This window comes from Chenopodium album, chromosome 2 (assembly GCF_948465745.1).
Source record: "Chenopodium album chromosome 2, dcCheAlbu1.1, whole genome shotgun sequence".
Classification (NCBI taxonomy): Eukaryota; Viridiplantae; Streptophyta; class Magnoliopsida; order Caryophyllales; family Amaranthaceae; genus Chenopodium; species Chenopodium album.
Genome location: NC_137835.1, coordinates 81,827,404 through 81,852,507, shown reverse-complemented (window position 1 = coordinate 81,852,507; position 25,104 = coordinate 81,827,404). Strand labels below are relative to the sequence as shown.

Genomic DNA, 25,104 nt, shown 5'->3' with positions numbered 1-25,104 from the left:
CAATTAATTCTATTTTGCGGAGTAATACTACGGAGTATATGTTTATTTTTACATATTTGTAATTAAATATACCCCTCCGTTCGTGAAAGTTTGACCCACTTAGCATTTGCACGATTTTCAATAAACATCTTTGACCATTAATAACTTCAGCTATATATAATTCAAATTTTAAAAATTTTAATATTTGAATATTTTATCATTAGGAGAATCTAGTAAGATCAAATTTGTTAATATATTTTGATTGTATAAATCATAATATGTGGTGAAAGTTATTTTATTTTGACCACATAAATAGTAAGTTGAGTCAAACTTTTAGGAACGGATGTAGTACTAACGATTCAAATACTGTATCGGCAAATGTAAAAAGAGAAAATTTGCAATTATAAAATGATAGTAGAAGTATTATTTCAAATTTTCGGATACGTTTGATACTTCCTCCGTTCTATTAATATTGCAACAATGGACTTTTTGCACTATTCATCACTCTTGTTTGACCATATAATATGAGTTATACGTTAAGCAGAATATAGTCAAGTGGGATTTTGTTGGATTCGTCTCATATAATACTTTCACAATATCAACTTTTTATAATTTTTACTCTTACACAACTATAGATATTTAGCATATAAAATGTGTTTTGGATGCGTTATGTCCTCCTTGTTGCAATATTAATAGAAAGGAGGAAGTATTACAATAGATTTTCGTTTTTAATTGTACTTTATTCACTCCATCTCATTTTTCTGAATTGAAATTATTTTTATTTATTAAATTAGGAGTATTATTTTTACTAATTTGGAATTATTAAGGCCTTGTTAAGCTAACTCTTACGAGTAGTAAACATTTTCATTGTAGGAGCCTCCAAACCGTTGATTTAGGACTTTTGCAAACAACACGTAACTGAAGGCGGGAGAAAATGCTGCAGTTTCCGGCGTTTATGACCCAATTTCCGTCGTCGGAGCGGATGATTCCGGCGTCACTTCTTCTCCAACATCAATTAGCTAATGCCCAAAACGAAGACGAACTCTTAGCTTTGGAAGAATCTGAATTTCTCGACAAGGTCCTTCAATTTCTAACCTCCTTCATTTTTTATTTTTTTACATTTCGTTTGCAATTGCTGCAATTTTGCTCTGTATTAATTCTTCTTAATTTTATAATTAGTTATTTTCATTATGTATTTTGCCTAATTTTAAGTTTGATCACTCTGGTCATGAGCAAACCCTAGGAATTGAGTTGTTTATTTTGAGAATTAGGGATTTTGTTAGGAAGAAATTGAAAGGTTGGGTAATTTATTAAGGCATTGTGTGCAACTGCCAATCAAGGCAATTATTGAAGAACAATCTTTTGCATCCAACTACTATTGCCTTGGAACACTGCATATATTGCTTTGGAATGATCTTTTAGCCATTAGAAAATGTTTTGGAGTTTGTTAAATTTGTGGGGTGTTGGATTTCTGAGTTTTTAGTGGTTTTAATCAGAGTTCGTGTTGTTTCGTGGTTGAATTGGATAGTTTTGCTGAATTCGTCAAAATTTTAATTTAGGGTCTTCTTGGTGTTGTAGCTTTTGTTGTGGTCTTGGCTGGTAAAATTAAGGAAGATCAATTCATTGTACTTGAAAGACTAAACTAAAACTAATCTTTATATTGCTAAGTTCTATGTACTATAAGAATTCATATATGGAGCTGGAAGACGAAGAGAATTGATGTGTGGATCTTATGGATTTTTTACTTTGTTTTTTTTAAAACTTATGTTCTAAGGAATAGTGTGGTATTGATTAAGCGTGACCATTGCCTTTGTTTGTGTTTGATCCCCTATCAAAACCCTTTATGCTGGTGGATGCCCTAGTGGAAATTTCCCTTCGAGGTTAGATTTCGCGTTATTAGTTGGTTTTACATTTGTGCAACTTGCATTCACCCACTCTTGCATTGATTGATTGATTAGAATTTGATGTGATGGGCTCTACATGCAAGGTTATTTTGGCTTGAAAATTAGGATTTGTAATGGGAGTTGATTTATACATGTTGATTACATCATTCATAATATCTCAGAACAATTATACAAGCAAGTTTTGTCTAGTATGAAATGGTTGACAACATTATTCTTCATATTCTTGATTGATGAACCTTTCCCTATTTATTAATGGACGATTTGGTCTAGATGTGCCAAAACTTGATTTGTTAATATTTTTAATCATTTCATGTCAAATATCATTTTGCATGACTGATTAGCTGTTGAGTTGTATTTAGGTAGATGTAAATTAAGGTTTGTAATTGGAGTTGGTTTATACATAAGGATTACTTTATTCATTAACATTTATCACTTTCTGGATTGAATGGATTGATGATTGACCATTTTGTATTTGTGGATGGTTGAGCACACTTGCGTGGTTTAGGTGCAATCTTTATAACAGAGTGCCTGTGAGAATTATCAAGATCTTTTTTTTGTTAAAACTTTAGCCTATGTAATGGGAGTTATAGGAAGCATATATGGCTTAAGAATTTATTAATTAGTGTACCTATTTTACTGTGTAAGTAAGCTGATAAATTCTATATAGTTTTGGTGAATTTTTTTTATTTGAGTAAGATAACCTACATTTTATTTTTATTAAAACCATCGTTTGTATTCACGCCAACATAACTAACATGGAGGTTCGATTTATCTTTAGACCTGAACCTAGGTCTCCTTTTTAGAAAGGGGATATGCTTTCTTGATTAGATAATACACTTGTATTGCAAAGCTGAGAGTTTGAAGATTTTTTTGAAACTAGTGGCACATCATTGTTTTGAAATTATCTCTTGATTAGGAATGGATAGACAGCTTGGTGTAGATGTGCTAAAACTTGATTTGTCATTGTTTTCATTATTTCATGTCACAATGTCATTTTTCATGACTAATTGGCTATTGAATTCCATTTGTGTTACTAATTGACTCCTCTGAGATAATGGATGAAAATATACTTTTAGATGTATTGGCTATGTGCATACTTGTGATCTAGCTTATATGAAACCTCTGATGAAATGCAAGCTACAGTATTGTTTTGAAGTAAGCAGGCCAGCACTTTAGGGTATCCAAAGTAAAACGGAGACATTCACTTTGTTATGGATGAATTTTTAGTTTTTTTGCCGAAACTTGAGAGTCAGCCTTCATTCTGGAAATCTGTGCGGAGGTTGTGCTCTGAGTTTTCTGTTAGGTTGCTTTAGCTTTACTTATTTGAGAATTGATATAGATGGATATAATATTGTTGTATCTGGCTTCATAGGTCAAGCTTTCTTTTTACATTTCTAATGCAACCAAACAGACCAGTATTTTATGGAAATGTTTATATAGCTGATGATATTGTTTCTTTTTACTTCCAATTTTTGTAGTGTAATGAAATTAAAAAGTTGAATTGCAATGTTGTTGTGATCGGGAAAACAAAGGTGGATAATGATAAAGAAGACATTGACAATGACGCTGAAGACGATGATGAAGCAGACAATGCTGAAGAATCAGAAGGCGAGTTCGAACAGGAAACTGCCTAGTCATTCTGGTGGACTGAATTCAATTTCTATGTTGCAAATGTCTCTCACTTTATTTTCTAGTTCGGAAGAGCTTGTAGTAGAAACAGCTAAGTACTTGTGGATTGAGTTCCATTTCCACATGATGGTTTGGTTAAGTGTCCTCTTTAGTGTCCTTGTAGCGAAAATCTTGTGTTTATAGGTGATTAGTGAGAAGACTGAGAGCATACTCAAAATTTGAACCAGATCACCATATTGCTCCTTGCTATAATTGGCCCGAAAAGTTCAAGTGTTTTGGAAAGTGTTTTGTACAAGACTTTGCCTCAGAACAAAGTTCATCAAATATCTTTTTATACTCTCTTTAATGTCTTCTAGAAGTAGCACACTTGTATATTTGGGAAATGTTCTACAATACTAGTTTTTGTAGCGGTTGTTGGTTATGGAAGTATCTGTTAGTTGTGAGAGTAGTTTGTTTGTATTGCGGCTACCTGTAAATGTCTAAAGTCTCCTAGTGGTAATTCAACTCATGAAACTTGTCTGTGATCACAAGTTCCTTGTGTGGTGGTGGTAAGAATCACAATCATCGCATTTACTCAATGAAGATCAATTTTTGGGGAATGATCTCTCTATTGACTGTATTGAGGCATTAGAACTTGAAGTATACTCAACTCTGTTCACACTTGCATGAGTTGCATCCTACAAATCATTTGTCCCAAGTTATGCTATTTTTGCACATTTTACCACTAGAATTCTATATTTTTATGCGTACAGTGATAGTAACTAGGTTAGTTATCCTTTTGGTTAGGTGATTTCTTACAAGTTTCATTTCCGTGTTGGTTGATGTACTAATTATTAAGCAAATGACAAGCAAGCAACCAAAATTTGGATTAATCGAGTTTAAAAATTTTCCAAAGATGTCAAATGACTCAAATTGGTTCAAGTTTAGTTATGGTGTTCTAGCTCCAATTATCAAATACTTGTAAGACTTAGTGTCAATCTATAAAACAAATATCTATTTGATACGAAGTATTCCCTCCGTTTTTAAATACTTGCTCCATTTCTCCATGCGCGGAGTTTTAGGAGAAATTGAAGAAAGTAATAAAATATAGAGGTAGTAGGGTAGTTGAGAAAATAAAAAATTGTAAAAAGCAAAAGTAGTGGAAGAATAGGAGGAGAGAGAGTATTATGTTAGGTCCACTAATTGTGAGAAATGAATTAAATATTGTAAAAGCTTTCTATAAAAGGAAATGGAGTAAGTATTTCAAAACGGCCGAAAAAAAAAAGTGGAGCAAATATTTAAAAACGGGGGGAATATATGACAAAGGCATCATAGCAAATTGCTACGAGTACTAATTTCATGTTTCACTAGCGCTCAAAACATAGTACGAATTGGTTGCTCATAAAGTGAATCTTAAAACTTATGATTTTAGTTAGTTTCTCTTTCTTATCCGCAAGTTGAACATTAAAGATCTTACGACTTAAAAGGACTAAATTAACAGATGAGTATAACACAACTCACTAACCGTAATATGTAACAACGTATGAACATGTAAGTCTCACCCATAAGACCATCCTACACCAATGGTCATTTCATATAAATATCTTCATAAATATAATAATATTTCACTTCCTATCCTATCGACCTCTCCTAGTACGCGGGAGCCGACGTGAATTCTTAGTAAACACTCTTACCTTAGTACCTCAGACTTTATTCGAATATATTCTTTAACATTATTCTTCTCCAAAATCATTAAACACTAATAAATAGTAATACTATATTCTTAACTAAAATCACACGCAAAATCCTAACACATTACACATAAATGCCTCTCTTTATTAAGGATTTGGCATTGTACTTTCTCTCTCTTTGCCTCTAACAATCACCAGAAGCCGGCAATGGTCCCATAATTTTAAATTATGCCCCATTCTTATCTTTATACTCATAATATACAAGTAGTATTCAAATCAAATCAATCGTATACTATACTATAAAATGTGTGGGTCCCACAATATGGTTGACACGTTCACATTCTAGCCGCATAAATTTAACCTTTTCATCCAAATGTTCAACCATTCCATTCATTTATAAGGCCTAACGGGCCCCAAAGTTCACGTCATAATTCCGTATATTATCCTTATCTCCGACTTATTAGGTCCACCAAAGCCCAGGCCCATACCACTTGCCCGCCTTTTCTTTTCCTTATTTATTCAGTCATTTGCTTTTTTCCATTTTTTTCTATCAAATATTTGTCCATATGCTCATTATCAAGTTTTCTTAAATTGAATAATTATCGGGTTACGTCATTTAGTTTAGTGTAGTCCACCAACATTTTAGCTGTTTAGAATAATGTCGTCTTTTTTTTTTTTTTTTTTTTTTTTTTAATTTCTTCTGCCCTTTTTGACCTGCAAAAATCATGGAAATAACCCAGAAATTAGTATGCACTTTAATGATTACAAACATATAAAAATATTAACTTTAAATAAACACAAAACAAATGAGCTAACAAACCAAATTCAACATAAATTAAATTACAAGTCACAATACACATACAAACATCACACACAAGAATTTGGAAAATAAAATTGTTTAACATAAGAAAATAAATGATTGAACCACTAAAAATTACGAAAAATATAGAAATAGAAATTTCGCAAATTAGAAAAAAAAAAAAAAGAAACGTAGTATACCTTCCAAAAAATCCAGGTTATACGTGTTAATGTATTGGTTAAATTAGCGGTAAATGCGCTCAACCATTTAAAATTAAAAAAAAAAAAAAACTAAGAGCTAAATTGAAGGTCCAAAAATCCAAGGCCAAAAAAATAGGCATTAGAATCTGAGAATCACCGGAAGATTATAGGAATTTGAACAATCAGATTTCAACAACTCCGGATTCTCAGTAGTACACACAGAACCAGTAATTTTACACAACTACTCGTAATTACATTGACATTGACCCCATTCAAAAACTATAAAGGCCGATTTCCTTGTTTTTTTTTTTTTTTTTTTTTTTTTTTTTTGTTCAATTTATCCAAATTTTACTTTGTATACGAAAATTATAATTCTATATATCTGTTTAATTGGACGAAAATATTTTTTTTTATTTTTAGAAAAATTAATGCAAGCGATTTGAATGTTGGATGAAGTATGAAGGAGGCCGAAAATTGGCTAGGAAATGGCAAGGATAGTAGTAGTAACAATCTCGAACGACGCCGTATTGACTTCTTCTCGCCGGCGGTGATGAACGAACAGTTGCCGGAATCGGCGGCTTAGAATTGACGATTCTCCGGCGATCGCTGTTTGTTGGAGAGTAATCAGCGCCGGAACACGACGATGAAGGTGATGAAGCTGGAGAAACTAACAGCGATGACGAAGATGATGATGATAACAACGATGATTTCGGAGGAGAGAGAATTGCTCTGATCTTCAACTCTTTACCAGAAATCAACGACGCTTTGTTGTATTCTTCGATGACATTTGTGAGATCGTCGTCGGATTTGATCGAGACGAGAACGTCGAGATCTTCGTTAGGTAGCTGACATCGTAGATTCACTGAATAACCACATAGATTCTCGAGTTTCGCCATTAATTCTGTAATTCGAAGAACAACAACAACAACAAGCTCAATCCACCACTTCTAGAAGCTTCGAATCAACACAAAATGAATAAAAACTACGAAAAAGTTGCTCACCAGAGAAGGAGATGTTGCGATGAACGGAGACAACACGAGTGAGGCCGCCGACGTAACGAAGTCTACCATCGGAAGGTCGAGGAAGAATTTTGCCGCCATAACTACATAGAAATTTGATTGAATTTGAGGTAGAATTAATTAGGGTTTTCTGTTGGACCGCCATTGATGGAGAAGAAGAGGTAAGAGAGAGGAGAGAGAAAATAGGAGGTTTTGAAGTCTAGTGGTTGCTTCAAACCGCTGAGGCTCAAAGATGGAAGGTTTATTTATAGCGGAAGGTTAATACGAGAGGGTGGGCCGTGGCCCACATGAAATTAATTATTTATTTTTATTTTTATTTTTTTTTAATTTAGGAAGTTAATTAAATTATGGAAAGAAAAAGAAGAGAGCGGTTCCTTGAAGTTTGAAAAAAAATATGGAAAGAGGTTGGAAAAATATGAGAAATATTCGGATATTCTGTTTTAATTTTAAGATGGACCAAGTATGGAAATTGGGCCGTGATCTTTGTTCAGTTGCTGGAGAATCAAGAAAATTAACGAATAAGAATAAAGAAAAGTCGTGTGTAATGTATGTATGAATGTATGTGTGTGTCAAGTTTACTGCACATGATATTCTTAAACCTAACGGCCATCGTCGCATCGAACTTTATTCGACATGATATTCTTAAACCTAACGGGCATCGAAGTTTCTCGTGAATATTTTCTAATAATCGTCAAATTTTTGCTAACTATGGAGTATTCGATTAATGTCTGTTACAATTGAATCTTCAAATTTACTTAACTTAAGTTTGCACTTTTTTTTCTTGACGAAATGTAACAAATTCGATTTGTGTGTCTTTAAATGTAACGTGTTAATGCAGTTATGCTTGCAACCTTATGAAATAGAAAAATTGGAAAAACTGTAATGACAAATGTTGTCTCCTGATATAATTAATAAACTTTTATATTATTATTTTGAAACATAATCAACTTAATATACTGTATATAATTTATGATATCATGAATATAGTATATTTTTTAGTTCTCACTTTATAAAATCTTGTTAAATTTCATATAAAGTATATGTTTCAACTGTAAAATTTTATTTCATATTTAATTAGACACGGTCAAAAATAGTAATAATCATTGTACATTAAATCGAAATCTAAATGAAACACCAATTTGTCAATTTGAGACCAATTCAAAGGAATAATAATCAATTTAAAATATAAGTAATAGTATTGTCCAATAACTTAAGGGACACACAAATCACACTCCCTACTTCCAAGTATAGTCCAACAAATTATCACCACCACGGACACCACCCCATCATCAACCACCTCGACGGTCCACCTAGACTGTGCTTCTGCCAGCCGGCTGCCACACACGATTTTCCGAACGCCCCTTATCAACACCTAGTAGTCCTTCTGCTCTCTCTTCACCTCAGTCAATCACCATATATGCTCTTTTCCAGAGCATCCCACAATCAACTTTTTATGACATGCATTAGAACTACATACAACTTGCTTCTCTAGGTCCATTTAGACGTAATACATAGATGATACAACTAATATAGTAATACTGAATTCTTGGCTAGATACGCCTTACTACTCTGTAGTTAGATGTTTAATCATCTAAGCGAGCAAATGCCGCAACTTACAAGCAACAATGATGTGAAGACACGACTATTAATGGCCCATTAGTTACATGTGTCCCAAAAGATAGAATTAATACTCAGTATATCAATATCAACCATCTTTAATCATTCTAACAACGCTAAAAAAATCCTTTTATACACCTCCAATAAATATCATTAAGTACTACTGTAAAAAATATCGTATAACTCAAAAGTCAAATTACGCCCTTTGATTTACAAATAAAACCTACTGTAAAAAAATACTATTGATGAAGGAAGCTAATAGAGATTATGTAAACTTTTTACGTACATTTTTTGTATTGTGTAATTATGTAAAGTTTTGTCACTAAAAAATATTTATAACAACAAGAGTTACATTCTATTTTCTTCCTTTTTTATTTTTTAAAACTCATTTCCTTAATTACCTTAATTTAATGAACCAAACACTGCACATCAGTATAATATTTGAGTCGTACACGTCTACAACGACCTATATATTCTCTAAAAGGATTTAGTAACCTTGATACGGAGTATAATTTTATTTTATCAATCGTGCTAACATTATTATTATGTGGTAAATGCATGCACCATATATGTAATTATGTACATACAAATATATAATGCTTCAATCTGTATCTCCGTTGAACAAGCAAGATATTTTAGCTTTGTTTCTTAAGAGTAGGGATTGTATTCACTTATATAATCCAGCATTTTATTGGACTTACATACTTTGTCAAAAGATTTGAAAAGAACTCATAAATGAACAAGAGAACATTCAATTCAAATAAACTAAGCATGAAGTTGAAATTAAGCAGCGTATAAAATTAGTTGACGTAACAAAAGAACAACGACAAATCCAATGCAAATCATGGATTTTGTTTAGAGCAACTCTTACGGGGTGATACACTCTCACAAACTAACTTTTACGTTAGCCTTAAAAGTAAGACAGGTTTAAGGATTTTTGCAATTCTTTTCTCTATTCTTTTTAATTATTTTCATAGCCCAAATATTATTGAAACAATCTGTCTTAGCTTGTGTGTGGTCAGCCACACCGTATGACCACTTATAAAAGAACAAAGTAATTTATATAAAACTGACCAAGTAATTCCTGTAATACTAACTAAATAACCCCTATTGGCCCTATAACACTAACCGATGAGTAACCCTATAACACTGACTAAGGGTCTGTTCTCATACGATTATTTTCAGTTCAGTTCAGTTCAGTTCAATTTCAGCTCTAATAAATTCAGTTAATTTCAGTTCCTAATTTCCTTCTCGTATAAAATATTCATTTCAGTTCAGTTCAGCTGAGTTCAATCAATGAGAACAGACCCTAAGTAACCCTTTTAACGCTAACCAAGTAACCTCTATTATACTAACAAAGTATCCCCTGTCACACGGTGTGGTCAGCCACATATAAGACTTTTGTGTTATTAAAATGATGAATTTCAAAAATAGTGGTATAAAGTAATTTTGTAATTCTATAACCGTTTTTTGGTTGAAAATTATAAGTCGTTAGGTTTTTTATTTGTATAATATATACTAACTAGCTTAGTTTCTCTGTATATTATGTGCCACATAGCTCAACTATGATGACTTATTCTACCAAAAGTTGTAGACCAAGGGAAAATAAAGTTCCCTACAATTATAAAGTGGTGGAGACAATGAATAACTACAACATGGGTCGATCATGTTGATCTAAACCACTATGAAACTCTGATTCACAAGAAGACACAAGTTTGTCCCTAAATGAAATGACAAAAAGCGATTGCATGCATGATATATGTTAAGGTTACTAAGCTATCATCTGTAATTATTCTGTGTAATAAAATAAGGACATTGATGATTTTGATAAATTCGATCCAACCATAACAAATCACATGATTGGGTGTTAGTTCAAAGTTTGCATCAAATGTGGCCAAGGCATTACCAACCACCCACGTATGTACTTCGCTAAGGAGTTAATACAAATTGAAGGTACTAACGTTTGCCAAAAGTTGCAAAGAGAGTACTAACGTTTCAAATGTTGCAGATAGAGTACTCACCATATAATTGACCTTCTACAACAGGTTAACCAAACAAAAAAAAAATTAAAATTCTGACATTAATAAAGAGGGGACTAAAGTTTGCCATTGTTCAAGAAATCTATCAGTTAAATTATAGCTGGTACAACTCCAAAAAAACTGACTTCCATATGTACTCATCTCCATAGCCATCTTCTCCAGCTTGCATCTATTGAAAAAAAAAATCAGAAGAAGCAATTACAAAAATTACAGGAAATATAAAGTGGTCTTAATTCATGTCTTCTCCTTAATTCATGTACAACTAAACATGGTCTTAATTCATCCATATTTTCTGCCACAATAAGCACTCTCTTAATAAGCATATCATAGCATTTGATTCATGATAAAATAAGTGCATAATAATAACAACACAGCAAAGAGAAGTGGCTTCATTCATACATATACATTTGTTCCATTACAAAATGGCTATACAAGCCAAGCCATCCATTTCAACCTAAGCATTGTCATGGTAGTGACAAATCCCAAAAGATTATAAATGATTTGTCACATTAACAACAAAAACCTACTTAACCATGACAATGCACTCCTACAATTCACATCTTAAAACTTAAAAAAAAAAAAATAATAAGAACAAGCTTAAATCTAGCAGCTCATAACCACAAAAACCATCTAGCTGCACATACCCCCCACCCAACCTAACAACAACAGCCTAGACATCCTCCTTGAAGAGCAGAGGGAAGCCATCAAAATAGATTGTCATGTCATTGTTGATCCAGGCATGAAAGTCACGGCCATCATTGTAGATGAGGTCGTTGAGGATCCACTCGTTGGCAGAGGCCCTGGGACCGAAAAAGGGTTGGAGTCGGGCTAGGTGGCGGGTCTTCCACCACAGACGCCATTTCCTGCAGACCTTCTTCACATTATCCCGACTACCCCAGTCCAGCTTGGAGAAGACATGGACCACAAGCAAATCGGGGTTGCTGAAAATTGGGTGAGCAACGGAAAGAGCGTTCATACCTAGGTAAATTAATGGAGTTAGACAAGGTATTTTCCATGGAAAAACCTACTCTGTTTCAGTAAGCCAAAACCCTAGACATAATTCTCAAGAAATTTTACCCAACAATAACACAATTCAATTTTGATAATCACCCACAACAACAGAATTACGCAAACAAAATACAAGATCATGATAACTAAAACAAGAAAAATCACTTTCAAACAAAATTTGCCCAAATAAAAAAAAAACAGAACAAGCATACAACACCATTAATGGCGAAATTAAGAAGGTGAAGACAAAAAAAGGGAATATACCTTCCAAAAATCGCGCCATTGTCAGTGTAATGATGGCTTTTCACTTCCCAAAGTACAGCTGAGTGGACAATTAAGGGCTTGTTTGACATCATTTTTGGTTTTCAGTTTTCTGTTTTTTTGAAAACCAAAAACCAAAAATTGGAAACAAGAAAAAGGTGTTACCACTTTTCTGTTGTCAGTTTTCAAAATTATCAAGATTTTAATAAGTCTATATATTTTTTGATTCATTATGTGACATATATAATACACTTTTAAAAAACAAAAAACCAAAAAACAAAAAACCAGAGCGATGCCAAACGAACCCTAAGTTTTTTTTTTTTTTTTTTTTTTTTTAAAGGGAAATAGGAAGTAACCGGTTATAAGCAATTGCAACCGGATTGTTAACCTGGAATAGTGGGTTCAGTACCCTCTTTACAACGTTTAAAACGTTAGTACTCTCTTTGCAACTTTTGGCAAACGTTAGTACCTTCAATTTGTATCAACTCCTTCGCTAAGTTACACTTCTCACTTATTTATTTTGTTCCAAATATTCCTAGAGCTCTCGTAGTACTATATTACTCTGAATTACGGAGTATCTTGTATATCTCATGTCATATTCTATATTTCTATGTGGGTAGGATGTTCTAGGCTCCCTCCTTTTCACCATTTTTACAAAATGTTGTAATTGTAATAATCTAGAGTGCGTGTATTGTATTGATATATAGCCAAACTTATATTATCAGTGTGTAGTGCGCCACATACTGTTGAAACCCATTGTAACCCACTTGTGAGTGTCCCACATTGGAGAAAGAGGAGAGGTGGTTCCACTTTATAAGGTAGAGGAGTTACTCCTACTATTGCCAATTGGTTTTAGTACAAATTTGATTATCTACTAGTAATAATTTAAATAGGTAGTTTTTTTTTTTTTTTTTTTTTTTTATTATTACTATTAAATTTTCATATGAGATGTAAGTGAAGAAAAAATAATACTCCGTAGAACATAGAACACAAAAATAGATTTTTAATTTTTTTTTTTAATGAAAATTGAAAATTAAAACAAAAGACAAAAAACAAAAATAAATTAGCCTTATTCTAATGACTTTAATTTCTTTTAAATTGGTAGTACTAATAATATAAGTCAAAGTATTGACCACCAATCTAGATTGAGCAACTCCGCTCAAATCTTCAACAAACGATCTTGAAATTCTTCGAGACTGCATCAAAAATCTTCATATTTTATTTAGAAGAGTTTGCACCAAAAATATTAGAAGAGTTGACCCCAAAATTAGCTAATCAATCAGCCAACATTTTAAATGGTTTAGTTCGTTTCAGCCGGTTAGCTAGGGATAAGGGACCGAAAAAAGGCAATATTATTGGCATGGTGCATGAATTTAAGCTAAAGTTTTGTTATTAACTTATAATAGGACTAATAATATTGTATTAAAATTCCATTATCGCTTCATAAACATAAAAAATTGACATAAACCCGACATAAACCAACATTTGATACATTGTCGACACATTAGACTATGATTAATAAATGATAGTGAACAACAGAGTATATATTTGGCATATTTAGCATAATAAATAATGCTACAGACTATAATTATTGTATCATATAAATAGTGACTTGGTCATACCAGAGATTTCAAATACGTGTCTCAACCATGTTTTATGAGTCTAAAAAAGAATAACTTATAAAAATCTTATTTATATGATTCTAAATAATTGCAAAATTCAAATTGAAAATATATTAGGCAAGGTATTTAATAATTATTTATTTATTTGAATTGTATTATTTGTGAGGTGAATGTGAGCTGACATAAAGGTCCAATACCAAACAGGTGGTTGCTACTGCATGCATATAACTTGAATTAGACTGAATCTGCTGACTAAATTAAAGTGCATGTGATGGTGTATTGTATCATTTGATGATCCATTTGCTTCTTTCCATTATTATGTTGCTCGTTGGTGAGGTTTGCTACTCAGCAGTTGTTTTGTTTTCTGTACAAGTTTTGTGGTTGTATTTTAACCGTTAATATGTAACGCGAACTTACATGTGAGTTGTGACTATTGTCTCACATTAAATGATGGAGAATAACCAATTTAAGATAAGATGGATACGAGCAATTAATATAGTTTCCATAATTTTAAAACATCAAGTTTTCTTAAGTTAGCATGTACGAGTACAAAGAGTAATACTGTACTCTAATAGATATACAGAGAGGAATATATACTGTACTCTAATAGATACGAAGTATATGACATGTCCTAAACGATATATTATTTCGTAGTCACAACTAGTTTGTAGTTTTTACCAGGTGAATAAATGAAGCCTAGGATCATATCAAACCATAATGTAAACATGTAATCAACTAATCAACTTCAGAGCTTCTGCATACATAGTTTAGCAAGTTACCAGTATAGCTTAGATTGAGAATCAAATAATAAAGCTATTTTGTTATATTCTAAAGGTGGAGTTAGTAGTGTTACTAAGCAAGTTCAAAATTAGAAATTTAGGCACAAGATCTTATGTTTTATACTTGTAACTATACCGTGACCAGGATAAGTAGTACCCTGGATTTGGAGGAGCATCATACTACATACAAATTAAACGGGTTCACTACTCATACAGAGGAGCATCATACAATGTACGACTTAGCTCCATCCCTAAAGGCTGAAGTTGAGAGAATGGAAAACAAAGAAAGGCTGTTGTGGTTGCTGCTGTTCCTTTGAATTGAACTTAAATGCTCGACGACATTTTTGTTGGCAAGCTGATGCCACGGAATCCTTCATTGACTCAGGTCCACACACCACCACGCCTACATTTGATCCCTTGAATTCACTTTCCATTTTTTGCAGTAAATCTGTTAAATCATCAAGTTAATAAAGGCTGTTAGTTGTAATGTAATGTAATATATTCACATGAATTTTGTAACCGCCTTTCAAATATATAAACAACCTTTGAAGATAGGCCTAGCTCCAAAATGGATTTCGTGTTGTTCCTCCAGAGTATTTGTACTTGCTCCTTCCATCGCGCTTAATTTCATCTCACCTTCATTGTCCCAAGTTGTTGCTAGCATCTTGCGTTCTGTCTTTGAATTTCTCCATTTCAACACCATTGCAATTACAGCACTACATGCTACAGCTATCAGGAAAGAGCACAAGAGAAAAAGATCTACTACTGATGATGGACTTTTTGGCTTGGACGATTTCATTTTAGGTGAAAACAGAAACTGGTTGAAGAAACAAAGGGACAGAAGAAATATAGCAGAGGAAAAGCCAGTGATAGCACCCATCCAAAGAGGATTGATAAGTACTCTTCCAAATGAATGATTCGAGTTCTTCATGTCAAAGAAAATAGTCCGCGCTGCAGAGACTGAACTCAGAAAGTCTTTAAGGCTCGAATTAGACTTATTTTCTTGGGTTACAAAAACTTTTAGCTTCAGATGACAGAATTCAGAGGTTTGATTTAAGACAACATGAGAAATTGGATTCAAAAGTGAAATGTCTTGGGAGTTCTTAGTAACATATATAAGTTGTATTTGTGAGGGGCATCTGTTTCTGAGATCACCCTTTGCATAGGCTAATTCCTGCAGTATGCTTAACATGGGTGTTATCCCAATTCCACCCGCGATTAACAGCAGATTGTCATATCTGCAGGAGAAATTCAGAGAGTTTACTGAAGTTATCTTAACAAAACAAATCATATTTTCTAGTTGGTTATAGGAGACTAAGAATGCAGTACAGCATACAAACCTGACAAAATCAAATGAAGGCGGTCCATAAGGGCCTTCTATTGCAACAGACACACATTTTGTTTGGCTCTTTGACTCGACTTCCTGACACAAAATGTCGTACAAAGAATTTGTCCAACACCCTTCAGATTTGATCATAACTGACATTGTCTGATCGTTGACAGTACAGCTTGAAGTAATGCTAAATGGGTGCCAGTGAAATTTGGAAATCATCGGTATCTTTACAAATATTATACTGGTTGGTGTGTAGTTCAGTCCTGCACAATATAGGAAAACAAACACATTGTACATAATATGAATCATTTTACTGCCATCTCTCCATTTTTTGATGCAATAGGAGTGTTTCTTTGGTGCTTACTTGGGTCTTTCGGAAATGTTAGCTCTATGATCTTGCTAGGGAAGATTCTTACAGAAACAATACGAGATTCTGGACTTGATTGGATAACTCGAAGCAACTTGTCCATTGCAAAGAGGAAAACTCCCGCGAATACCATGAAGAAATGCTTGTCACCAGCATGAAACAAGAACAACAAAAGAAAGACTACATACAGATGGTGCATATAGAAGAATACATCAAACTTCCTCCTCCTTACTAAGGGAAGTGATGAGATCCAAATAATCAGCAAGGTAATGAGAGCGATTCCCCCTGCCAAGTATATTCGGCCTTCTTTCTGCCAACTCCATATCTGAAGTTACATTGTTGACAGAAATTATGTTATAAACATGACCTTTTTATGTTAGTCCTTATTCTACTTAACTTACATGAACCAATTTAAAATCAGTAAAATCAGATTTGATGAATGTTGGTGACTGCATATGCAAGACACTCGTAAATCATCAAAATTCAGTTTTAAGAAGTAAAAATCAGTTTAATCAATATAAATCAAGTTCAGAGCACAAAAACACAAGAACACACTTTTCTTGTAATGATAAATACAGAATCAAACTCTCAGGTTTCTGTTAGCTAAAAATTCATGTACTTTCACAAACAGTTTTACCATACTAAACTGAACTGATTCATATATAAACCTGATTTTGTATCTGATGATTAATGCCCCAGATGAAAAGAGTGCCTGCTCCATGCAGGATAGCAAAGAATGTCAACGTCATCCCTAGCCAAATATGATACCTTACAGAAGCTTCAAATTGTACACCAAGCAACCTAAATATCGACAGCCCTCTAAGGATAGGGAAAAGGAGAAATCCAAGACAAATTTCCGCCAACAGACCAAACCTAGTCGAAATCCTCAAGAACTTTAGCTGCCAACTGAAAACACCAATTTTCAATTCAGTCAGTTATTCCAACCATAAATCGTCGAATATCAGTCCTACTACCTAGTTCATAATCATTATTAAATTACATTGCCAAGAACACTCACATGTTCAGTTTCATGTGTTTTGCTGGTACTAACTTCTTGAAGTCATTGGAAATTCTAGCATAGAATGTCCAAACTAAAAGAGTTAAAACAAAAGTCATGGCAATAACATCAATGCCAGTTAACATACCAATAGGAGTTTTTACTATGATTGGATTATACAAAGCTGTTATATATCTTCTTACTCCTCTGCATTCAAAACCCAAGTCTTTTAGTTAACAATATTTCACCCCGTAATATCCATTAAAGCATAATTTTAGTATATAATTACCTTTTAATTGATCTCATTGGTTGCATACACATGTATACCAATCCAATCATAGCTAGTAATATAATGGGAAATGTATATACCACAAAATCAACACCTGCATCAAATTCAGATACATTGTGCTTAGCAACAGTAACAAACAGTAATACCGAAGCATTAACCTCAAAAAGATGGGGTCGACTACATGAACCAAGAAGTATATTTCCGATAAATATAATATAGTACTAAATTTTCATACCATTATACTTGAAAATTGTTGTCTGCATACCATCTTCAACCTTTTTCCAATTCTTGGTCCAACTTTTGGTGGGTTTGAGGAACCAAAGAATAATCCACACAAAAAATATCAAAATCAGCAGTGTTCTTAGTAGAGCTAAGAGTACAATTTTGGCCATTTTTTCTTCTAACTTTTGAGGTTATACCACACATAATCTTGATTAAAAGATTGGATTATATAGAATCCTGAAAAAATTAACAAATAGACATTAGAAAGAGTGAGATTCTACGTGTGCACATTACTAGCTTCTGAAAGTGGAATTAGCAATTTTACACTCCCACTATCTGTCTATCTTGTATAATAATTGTATTAGTAAGCAAATGAAATAAATACCTTAGTTGATTATCTCCTCTTTGATGTAAATTGGATCTTGCAAAAATGCAAAGCTTTGTTGCGTTTATCCAATCATCCTATCTAACACGATCCTACATGACCGCATACATTGATACATATGAAAATATGAAATTGGACTTTCTTAGTGATCCTGAGATTAGTTATGAGATCCTCATAAAAAAAAATAAAAAAATAAAAAAAAATTGTTTCTCTATAATCTCATCTTTTTATGTTTTTGGACCACTGATCAACTGTTGACTACATGAGATAAGTAGTGATGTTATTGTATAAATGTCACATCCTCTTCTTGGAAATGCTTTTTTGCTTTAATTTGGGCATACAAGGTCGTTGCTCTCGGTCAGATATTTCTATTAACAGTCACTTGATAAAAATTAATGATAGACATAGCATAATTAAATAATTAATCATAAGCTTGGATATTTGGATCATAGCAATAATATCTGTATATAGACTATATAGTACTAATATTGGTGGTGGACCAATTTTAAAGTTGTGACTACTGACTAGTGATGGGTCATTGCTCGTTCTAGAATTAGTTCATTACTTTGCATGTTTATATTCAATCATATTAATACAAGTATATGCAAATATGAGATTTTAAAAGTGTAAGGCCCTGTTTTTGGAGTTGATTTGGACTAACAAAAGTTGGCTAAGGGTCGTTTATGAACTAAGCTGAACTAAACTGAATAAAGCTGAAATACATATTTTATGAGAGAAGGAAATTAAGAGCTGAACTTAACTGAAATTAAACTAAAGTAAACAGGCCCTAAGGCGTTGAGCTGAACTAAACTATATTATTATTATTATTATTATTATTATTATTATTAGCCGCTTAAGAAGTTAAGAGGAGATACTAAGATAGCAACACCAAAAAAATATAATATAAAATAAAATAAATTTCTATTAGTTAGGATTACAGTGTTTGGTTAGGTGTAAAATAGTTAACGAGAAAATTATTCATCTATATTCTCGCATTTAGTATTTTATGGGGTGAAAGATGATTTCCTTAATAGTGAAAAATAGCTCTCCTAAGGATGAGAATAAGTTCTTTTGAAGGGAAGTTAAATTTTCCCACCATTCTAACCCTATTTCAGCATTTCCTTTTTAGTGTTTGTACAAATGGTTCTCTATTAGACTATTGTATTAGTTTTACACACATTCTTATATATGGTTGGCCACACCGTCCGACCAATAATCATAGGAGTTACTTTGTTAGTGTTATAGGAGTTGCGTTGTGAGTATTACAGAAGCTATTTGGTCAGTATAACAGAGGTTACTCGATTAGTGTTATAGGATTATTTTTATCTTTTATAAGCGATCACACGGTATGGTTAGCCACCCACAAGACGTGTTGTTGATTTCATTTTAAGGAAACAAATAAAAGGAAATAGTTTATAATAACGTTTTTCATGATCAATTTTCATTGAAAATATTTTTCTTCTTCGACAAAACAAAGCGGACCATTAAAATGTACTTTACTCATTTCAGCTAATGGATTGCATTTGGGGCATATGGCAGTATTATTCCGTTAGACGAGATGAAAATTTATTGAAAGATTATTGGGCCAATTTGCAATGTTAGTCCACTTTTCTTTTAATGGGTTCAAGAATAGCCTTACACCCAAAGAGTTTTGCATCCAAGGATACAGGGCCCGACAATCTACACCACTTTATAAATATTTAATAACACCCCCAAATTTGTACTCATTTTTATTATAGTATCTTTTTACGTTTGTCAATGTTAAACTTTATGGTAATTACTACATTAATTATGCATATTTATAAAAATTATAAAACATATTACTCTCTCTGTTTTCAAAAGAAGGTTACTTTTGGTGGTTTTTCACAATCAATAAGCAAAATAAGATGGTGAAAAACAAACATCAAATTAACATTGAGCATAGGAATATTTACATTGAAAGTCGATAAATATTTTTATAAATGGAAATATTGCATTGAAAATATGTAAATAAGATAGTTGCATAAATGTGATACTGTGATAGTACTCGTAGTTAATTACTCCGTAGTAACTTGTCTAATGATATCCTACAATAAAATAGGTCTCATTACATAATTTTACTTCATTCACTCTAAAGTAGTCAACAATCATTATACACGTAGTAAAATTGTCAAATGAATATCCATTTTAAATAGTGCTAAGAAAAAAAAAAAAACACTTCATTGTCAAAGGTATTAGATTTGAAAACAAAAATCAAATGGGAACAACCGGACAATTATCGAGCATTTTCTACAAACTTGCTTCGACGTGAAAGTAGGGAAATCTTAGTAATAAATCCCAACCTAATTGTTTGAAATTGGAAGGGTATGTTTATTGCTTTCATGCTGTGTTGGATCGATGTGCAAAGACTTTGTGAGTCTTGTGGGATTATGTATTGATGTGCCGCGTTTTCTCCTAAAATATTTACTAGAGTACAATTTCTTAATTTAAAATAACACAATCTTTAAAAGCTTTTAGAAGAGGAAAACTGTCAAATAAGACTTGACTCGTTTTCTTACCTCAAATTATAAAGGTTTGACATTCGATTCTTTGTTAAGAGAATAACATTTAAAGATAAAGATAATAATATAAAAGTTTATTCAAATCAGACAATCAAATTAGATCATACCCTAAGATACGACTCAAAATGCCACAACATAAAACCTACAGATATGTCATGATATATATGTACTTGGACACAATGTATCCGGTTAGCTTGGAACAAAAACCTTGGCCCTCATAGTAGCAAATGGAAGTCATTATCCACCCCACCACCCCCTCCACTATTGAAGGACCAATATATCGAAATGATAATCACATAAAGATTAAATTCTGACAATATACTTGTTATCTACCACAGTATGTGGACGATATACAAGCTCCTTTCTATCCTCTACTATAGTCTTTAAGTCATTCCATTTTTCCATATGTTCAAATTCACCCCACCTCTCTTAAAGTAATTAAAAAGCTTTGTATGTTATTTGCTAGCGATTTTAGGGTAAAATTGTAATATTACAAATTTACCCCTTGAAGAAACTTGAATTTTCTTTCTTGATTGTGCCAAATACTCAAATAGGCAAGAAAAAAATGGGCTTGGAATAAGATGTGAGTGTAACCAAATGGTTAGAAAAGAATGACAAAATCATGATTAATAATCGATAATCTACTCCTTACAAACCGCTATGTCAGGTCTCATATACAGAGTAAGTAATAAGATCAGTAGGTAGTGACATATATAATCCGATAATTCCCATCATCTATAAGTACTCCACTTTGTGAAATCCAATTATATTAAATAAATCTCTTACACTATTTATCTACTCTTTGAAACAAAAATAGGGACATGTATGTATAGTTCCCATTTCTCATATTTCTTGATTTCTGTAGCTATATAATAACCGTGTAAAATTAAATTTTGACTAATAAAGGGAGTAATACACTAATACATATATTTCATAATTGTAATCCTAATAAACATGAATTATATCATGAAGTTATTGATGAACTAAAAAATGAGACATGTTCCAAACTAGTAGATAGAACATTAGAACCTACCTTATTTTAATACAATGGGACAAACTATACTCAAATAGAAGTTGAAACACATGCCTTTTTTTGAGAATTTCTCTCCTAATTGATGTCTAACGCATGACTTATATATGCATGTCTACATCCTAGGAACAATATGTGGCCTCTAACACATTAAACTTTCCCCAACTTTCTTTCCTCTACCACGTCCTCTCCCTTCTTCATCATAAATTATTGCATCTTTATTTAATAAATTATTTACATCTCCACCAAGTAACTAGACAAGATTTTTTTTTTCTTTTATATAAGTCATATTACATATTATTTCTAGTGGAAATATACCTACTAGGAACAAAAAAGAACTACATAAATATATATAATGGAAAAAGAAGCATATTATGATGATGAAGTTGAAATACTAGAATTTCAGCCTTCATGTAACAAGGAGAGTAAGGTTGTGGCTGAGATTGTAGAGATTGAAGAGGAAAATGATGAATATAAAGGAGTAAATTGTGGAAGCAAAGTAAATGATAATAAGAATGAAGATGTTTATGTTGCAGTTGGTAAAGATGATGTACATGTACTTAAATGGGTTCTTGCTCATGCTGTTGTGCCCGGAGCTCGTGTTAATCTCATCCATGTGTCTCATCCAATTTCGTCCATTTCAACCCCCGGTAATTTTTATACTCTCAGCTAGTTTTTTTGTATTACCTCCGTTACATATTATTTGCAACGATTAGATATTTTTCCTCTCTGTTTTATGTCAAATCGTTGCAAATAATATATAATGGAGGTAGTATGTTATATGTATGAGTACGAGTGATTTACTTGCACGACCTCTTGGTTTAGGCTAGTAGCATATTAAGCATTCCATGCATAACATAGGTTCTAACAATAAAATTAGGGGATGTGATACTCACCTCTGAAGATGGCTCTGCACCATGCCAGGTCGTGCCTCGTGTCAGACCCACGTGCTTTGGGGTTAGCTAGGCTCGGCCCACTAGTTTCGTGTTGGGCCGAAGTTTTCAAAAAGTTGGTCCGTGCACAGCCCAGACCCATGTGTCATCGTGCCGGACTTGCGTGCCTAAGCAAAACTGCATTGATTTTAGCATATTTTGTCGTGTCATATCTTATCATCTTCTCCCAAATACCTCTTTAATACTTTTATGAAGTATATAATGTATAAATAGGTCATCATTTTAGTGCACCCGATGATCTTTATTTTTTTTTTTTTTTTTTTTTTTTTTTTTTTTTTTTTGATGATGATTAGATCCTTTTCTTTGAGTTAGTGAAGAAGAGTGTTTAAACAGTTTGGATCATACTAAGTTAAGTCTTTTAGATATGATAAGTTTGCGTAAGTATTAGATGTGGCGACTTTAATTTCGAGTTCTTTTCGTTAAAAAAGGTACGTATTACATAGCTAAGCTATGTTACATGTCTTTTTAATTCTGCACTAACGAGTGTAGGACTGTAGAATTAACTCTAGATTTTTTGCTTTATAATTTGTCAAGATAATTTAAGAAAGTTTTTTTTTCAAAAAAATTTGTTGTCATTTTAGATTAAGGAGGAAAAGAAACGGTAAAAAAATAAAGAGGGATAATGATATATCATGTTGAGTGATCGTCTGATCGAAGAAGATGTGAGAATATGTCAATTTGCGACAAATAAACAGCTGAATTGCGTGTTGCTAACTAGTTGTTAATACGATGCCGTTTTCAGTTGGAAGGTTGTGGATTGGTCAATTGAGTCCCGAGCAAAGCAAGATTTTTGCAATTGAAGAGCACAACAAGAGGAAGAATTTATTGAACAAATACATTCGCCTTTGTCTTGACAACAAGGTACATTTTACAAAATTAATTTATTAATTATGTAGCCACCAAAAATTGTGAATAATTCTTGTGTTGAAAAATTATAATAATATTAATTAATTGTGAGAATTGAGGATAAGTAAGCGAAAAACATGTGATTTCATTTTGAATTGTAAATCAATATAATTACTTCGTATATAATTACTTCATATGTAGCAATATTTGGTGGTGGGAGTAAACTAAATGATCATCGTAAGGAGGTTCAAGGTGGTGGAGGAACTGTATCGAAAAAATTAAAAAAAGATCAATCTTAGGCAATAGAGATTCTGCAAAGATCTTTTAAACGATTCATTTTAAAATTCTTAAAAGTGGTTTAACTTGCGTTATTCATACAATTAATGTTATGTTTGGGTTTTAATTAAAAAAAAATAGGGTTGCAAGAGAAAATAATGACTTTTTGAATGTTTAATTATTGAGTGTTCTATTTAGCTTGGCATATAAAGTGATATGTATAATGCTTGTAATCAAGTGTAATATTTTACTTACTTGAAAAATACATATAAATATAAATACAAGAATTTCACATTGCAATGCCGTCATAACATTTCAGGTAAATGTGGATACCATACTTATTGAGTCAAGTGAAACAACAAAGGCGATTTTGGATCTTATTCCAGTTCTCAACATGACTTCTCTTTTTATGGGCACGAAGCATCAAAACCTTGCAAGGTATTTTAATCATTGAAGCACCAATCTCCTTGTATATGTCTTTCCTTATTACTATAAATTTAACCATTGATAAACTTTCTCATGGCGTGTTGATAATAAATTAATCTTTTTACAGACGATTGATAAAAGGATCAAATAAAGGAGCATTAATCCAAAAAAGCGCCCCGAATTACTGTAAAGTCTCCCTTATTTATATTGGAAAGACGAGCGTGGATTATCGAGGAAAGGTACATCACATATCATCTCCCTTCGTAGCCTCAAATGACAAACAAACCAAAGTAACTCGACAAAAATACAAAGGGAGTCACAAGGAATGTACGTGTTTACCGGTTAAGTTCGGCTAAAAAGTTTTTGGCATCACATGTATGAATAACATTCACTAGTCATTAGAATTATGAGTGATATTTTACTTGTTATGGATCTTATGATCATGATTTTTATGAGGTATATTGTATATATGAAATTTAATTTTACCTTGTTTTGTTTGAAGTTTGCTAACCCCTTTGGCTACAAAAAACATGTGTTATCTAAAAAAATACATGCGTTAGCAAGTGTGATAATAGAAAGGTGTCAACTTAAAAAAAAAAAAAAAACAGAGGAGGTATTAATTACTTTTATGTTGTTCATAAATCATAATCCATATTTAATACTTTTACATTAACAACTTTTAAGCGGCTACTCCAAACTGTGAACCCAATCATATTGTTCAAACATGTAACAATTTAAAATTCAAAGGTGTATGACCTCTTACATAACTTAATTCAACCAAACACATGGTCTCTTTAAATGTAATGTATAACAAAGTAATATTATCACAAGTTTACAAAAAAAAATTTAAAAAATTAAAAAAAAATTACAATATAACCCAAAAACTTTTGTTTTTATTTAGGATTAAAATTTAT

At 32.4% G+C, this 25,104-nt stretch overlaps 4 protein-coding genes across 5 annotated transcripts; 2 read left to right on the top strand and 2 right to left on the bottom strand.

Annotated features, from left to right (window-relative positions):
* The first annotated feature begins 833 nt into the window (after window positions 1-833).
* Window positions 834-3,852, top strand: LOC145589870 (uncharacterized). Its single transcript, XM_081646566.1, has 2 exons — window positions 834-1,057; window positions 3,362-3,852. The coding sequence occupies exons 1-2, from the start codon at window positions 914-916 to the stop codon at window positions 3,515-3,517; spliced, it is 300 nt and encodes a 99-aa protein (XP_081502692.1). The 5' UTR covers window positions 834-913; the 3' UTR covers window positions 3,518-3,852.
* Window positions 3,853-5,299: 1,447 nt separating this feature from the next.
* LOC145603521 (protein PAL OF QUIRKY-like) lies at window positions 5,300-7,406 on the bottom strand. The gene is made up of 2 exons (XM_081659442.1): window positions 7,183-7,406; window positions 5,300-7,082 (listed from the first exon to the last, which is right to left on the bottom strand). The coding sequence occupies exons 1-2, from the start codon at window positions 7,343-7,345 to the stop codon at window positions 6,607-6,609; spliced, it is 639 nt and encodes a 212-aa protein (XP_081515568.1). The 5' UTR covers window positions 7,346-7,406; the 3' UTR covers window positions 5,300-6,606.
* Window positions 7,407-14,547: 7,141 nt separating this feature from the next.
* On the bottom strand, window positions 14,548-18,351 carry LOC145589859 (ferric reduction oxidase 8, mitochondrial-like). 2 transcript variants are annotated; one of them, XM_081646550.1, is made up of 9 exons: window positions 18,120-18,351; window positions 17,748-17,971; window positions 17,513-17,606; window positions 17,245-17,430; window positions 16,895-17,132; window positions 16,224-16,551; window positions 15,867-16,122; window positions 15,070-15,764; window positions 14,548-14,974 (listed from the first exon to the last, which is right to left on the bottom strand). In XM_081646550.1, exons 2-9 carry the CDS (start codon window positions 17,902-17,904, stop codon window positions 14,778-14,780), a joined length of 2,151 nt encoding a protein of 716 aa, XP_081502676.1. In that variant the 5' UTR covers window positions 17,905-17,971; window positions 18,120-18,351; the 3' UTR covers window positions 14,548-14,777. The 2 variants fall into 2 exon arrangements, with proteins under 2 accessions (XP_081502676.1, XP_081502685.1); XM_081646559.1 differs by lacking the exon at window positions 17,245-17,430.
* Window positions 18,352-21,818: 3,467 nt separating this feature from the next.
* On the top strand, window positions 21,819-24,683 carry LOC145603512 (U-box domain-containing protein 33-like). Its single transcript, XM_081659431.1, has 4 exons — window positions 21,819-22,339; window positions 23,385-23,503; window positions 24,084-24,202; window positions 24,318-24,683. Exons 1-4 carry the CDS (start codon window positions 22,045-22,047, stop codon window positions 24,544-24,546), a joined length of 762 nt encoding a protein of 253 aa, XP_081515557.1. The 5' UTR covers window positions 21,819-22,044; the 3' UTR covers window positions 24,547-24,683.
* Window positions 24,684-25,104: the final 421 nt, after the last annotated feature.

Bases quoted from the DNA above. Each gene is read 5' to 3' on its own strand.
- LOC145589859 (XM_081646550.1), bottom strand. From the start codon at position 17,904: ATGGCCAAAATTGTACTCTTAGCTCTACTAAGAACACTGCTGATTTTG. The intron at 15,765-15,866 runs GTTTGTATGCTG...TTTCTCCTGCAG, and splicing joins CCTTCATTTGATTTTGTCAG to ATATGACAATCTGCTGTTAA. The intron at 14,975-15,069 runs GTTGTTTATATA...ATGATTTAACAG, and splicing joins AGCTAGGCCTATCTTCAAAG to ATTTACTGCAAAAAATGGAA.
- LOC145603521 (XM_081659442.1), bottom strand. From the start codon at position 7,345: ATGGCGGTCCAACAGAAAACCCTAATTAATTCTACCTCAAATTCAATC. The intron at 7,083-7,182 runs GTGAGCAACTTT...TTCGAATTACAG, and splicing joins TCGCAACATCTCCTTCTCTG to AATTAATGGCGAAACTCGAG.
- LOC145589870 (XM_081646566.1), top strand. From the start codon at position 914: ATGCTGCAGTTTCCGGCGTTTATGACCCAATTTCCGTCGTCGGAGCGG. The intron at 1,058-3,361 runs GTCCTTCAATTT...CAATTTTTGTAG, and splicing joins AATCTGAATTTCTCGACAAG to TGTAATGAAATTAAAAAGTT.
- LOC145603512 (XM_081659431.1), top strand. From the start codon at position 22,045: ATGGAAAAAGAAGCATATTATGATGATGAAGTTGAAATACTAGAATTT. The intron at 23,504-24,083 runs GTACATTTTACA...ATAACATTTCAG, and splicing joins GCCTTTGTCTTGACAACAAG to GTAAATGTGGATACCATACT. The intron at 24,203-24,317 runs GTATTTTAATCA...ATCTTTTTACAG, and splicing joins AAGCATCAAAACCTTGCAAG to ACGATTGATAAAAGGATCAA.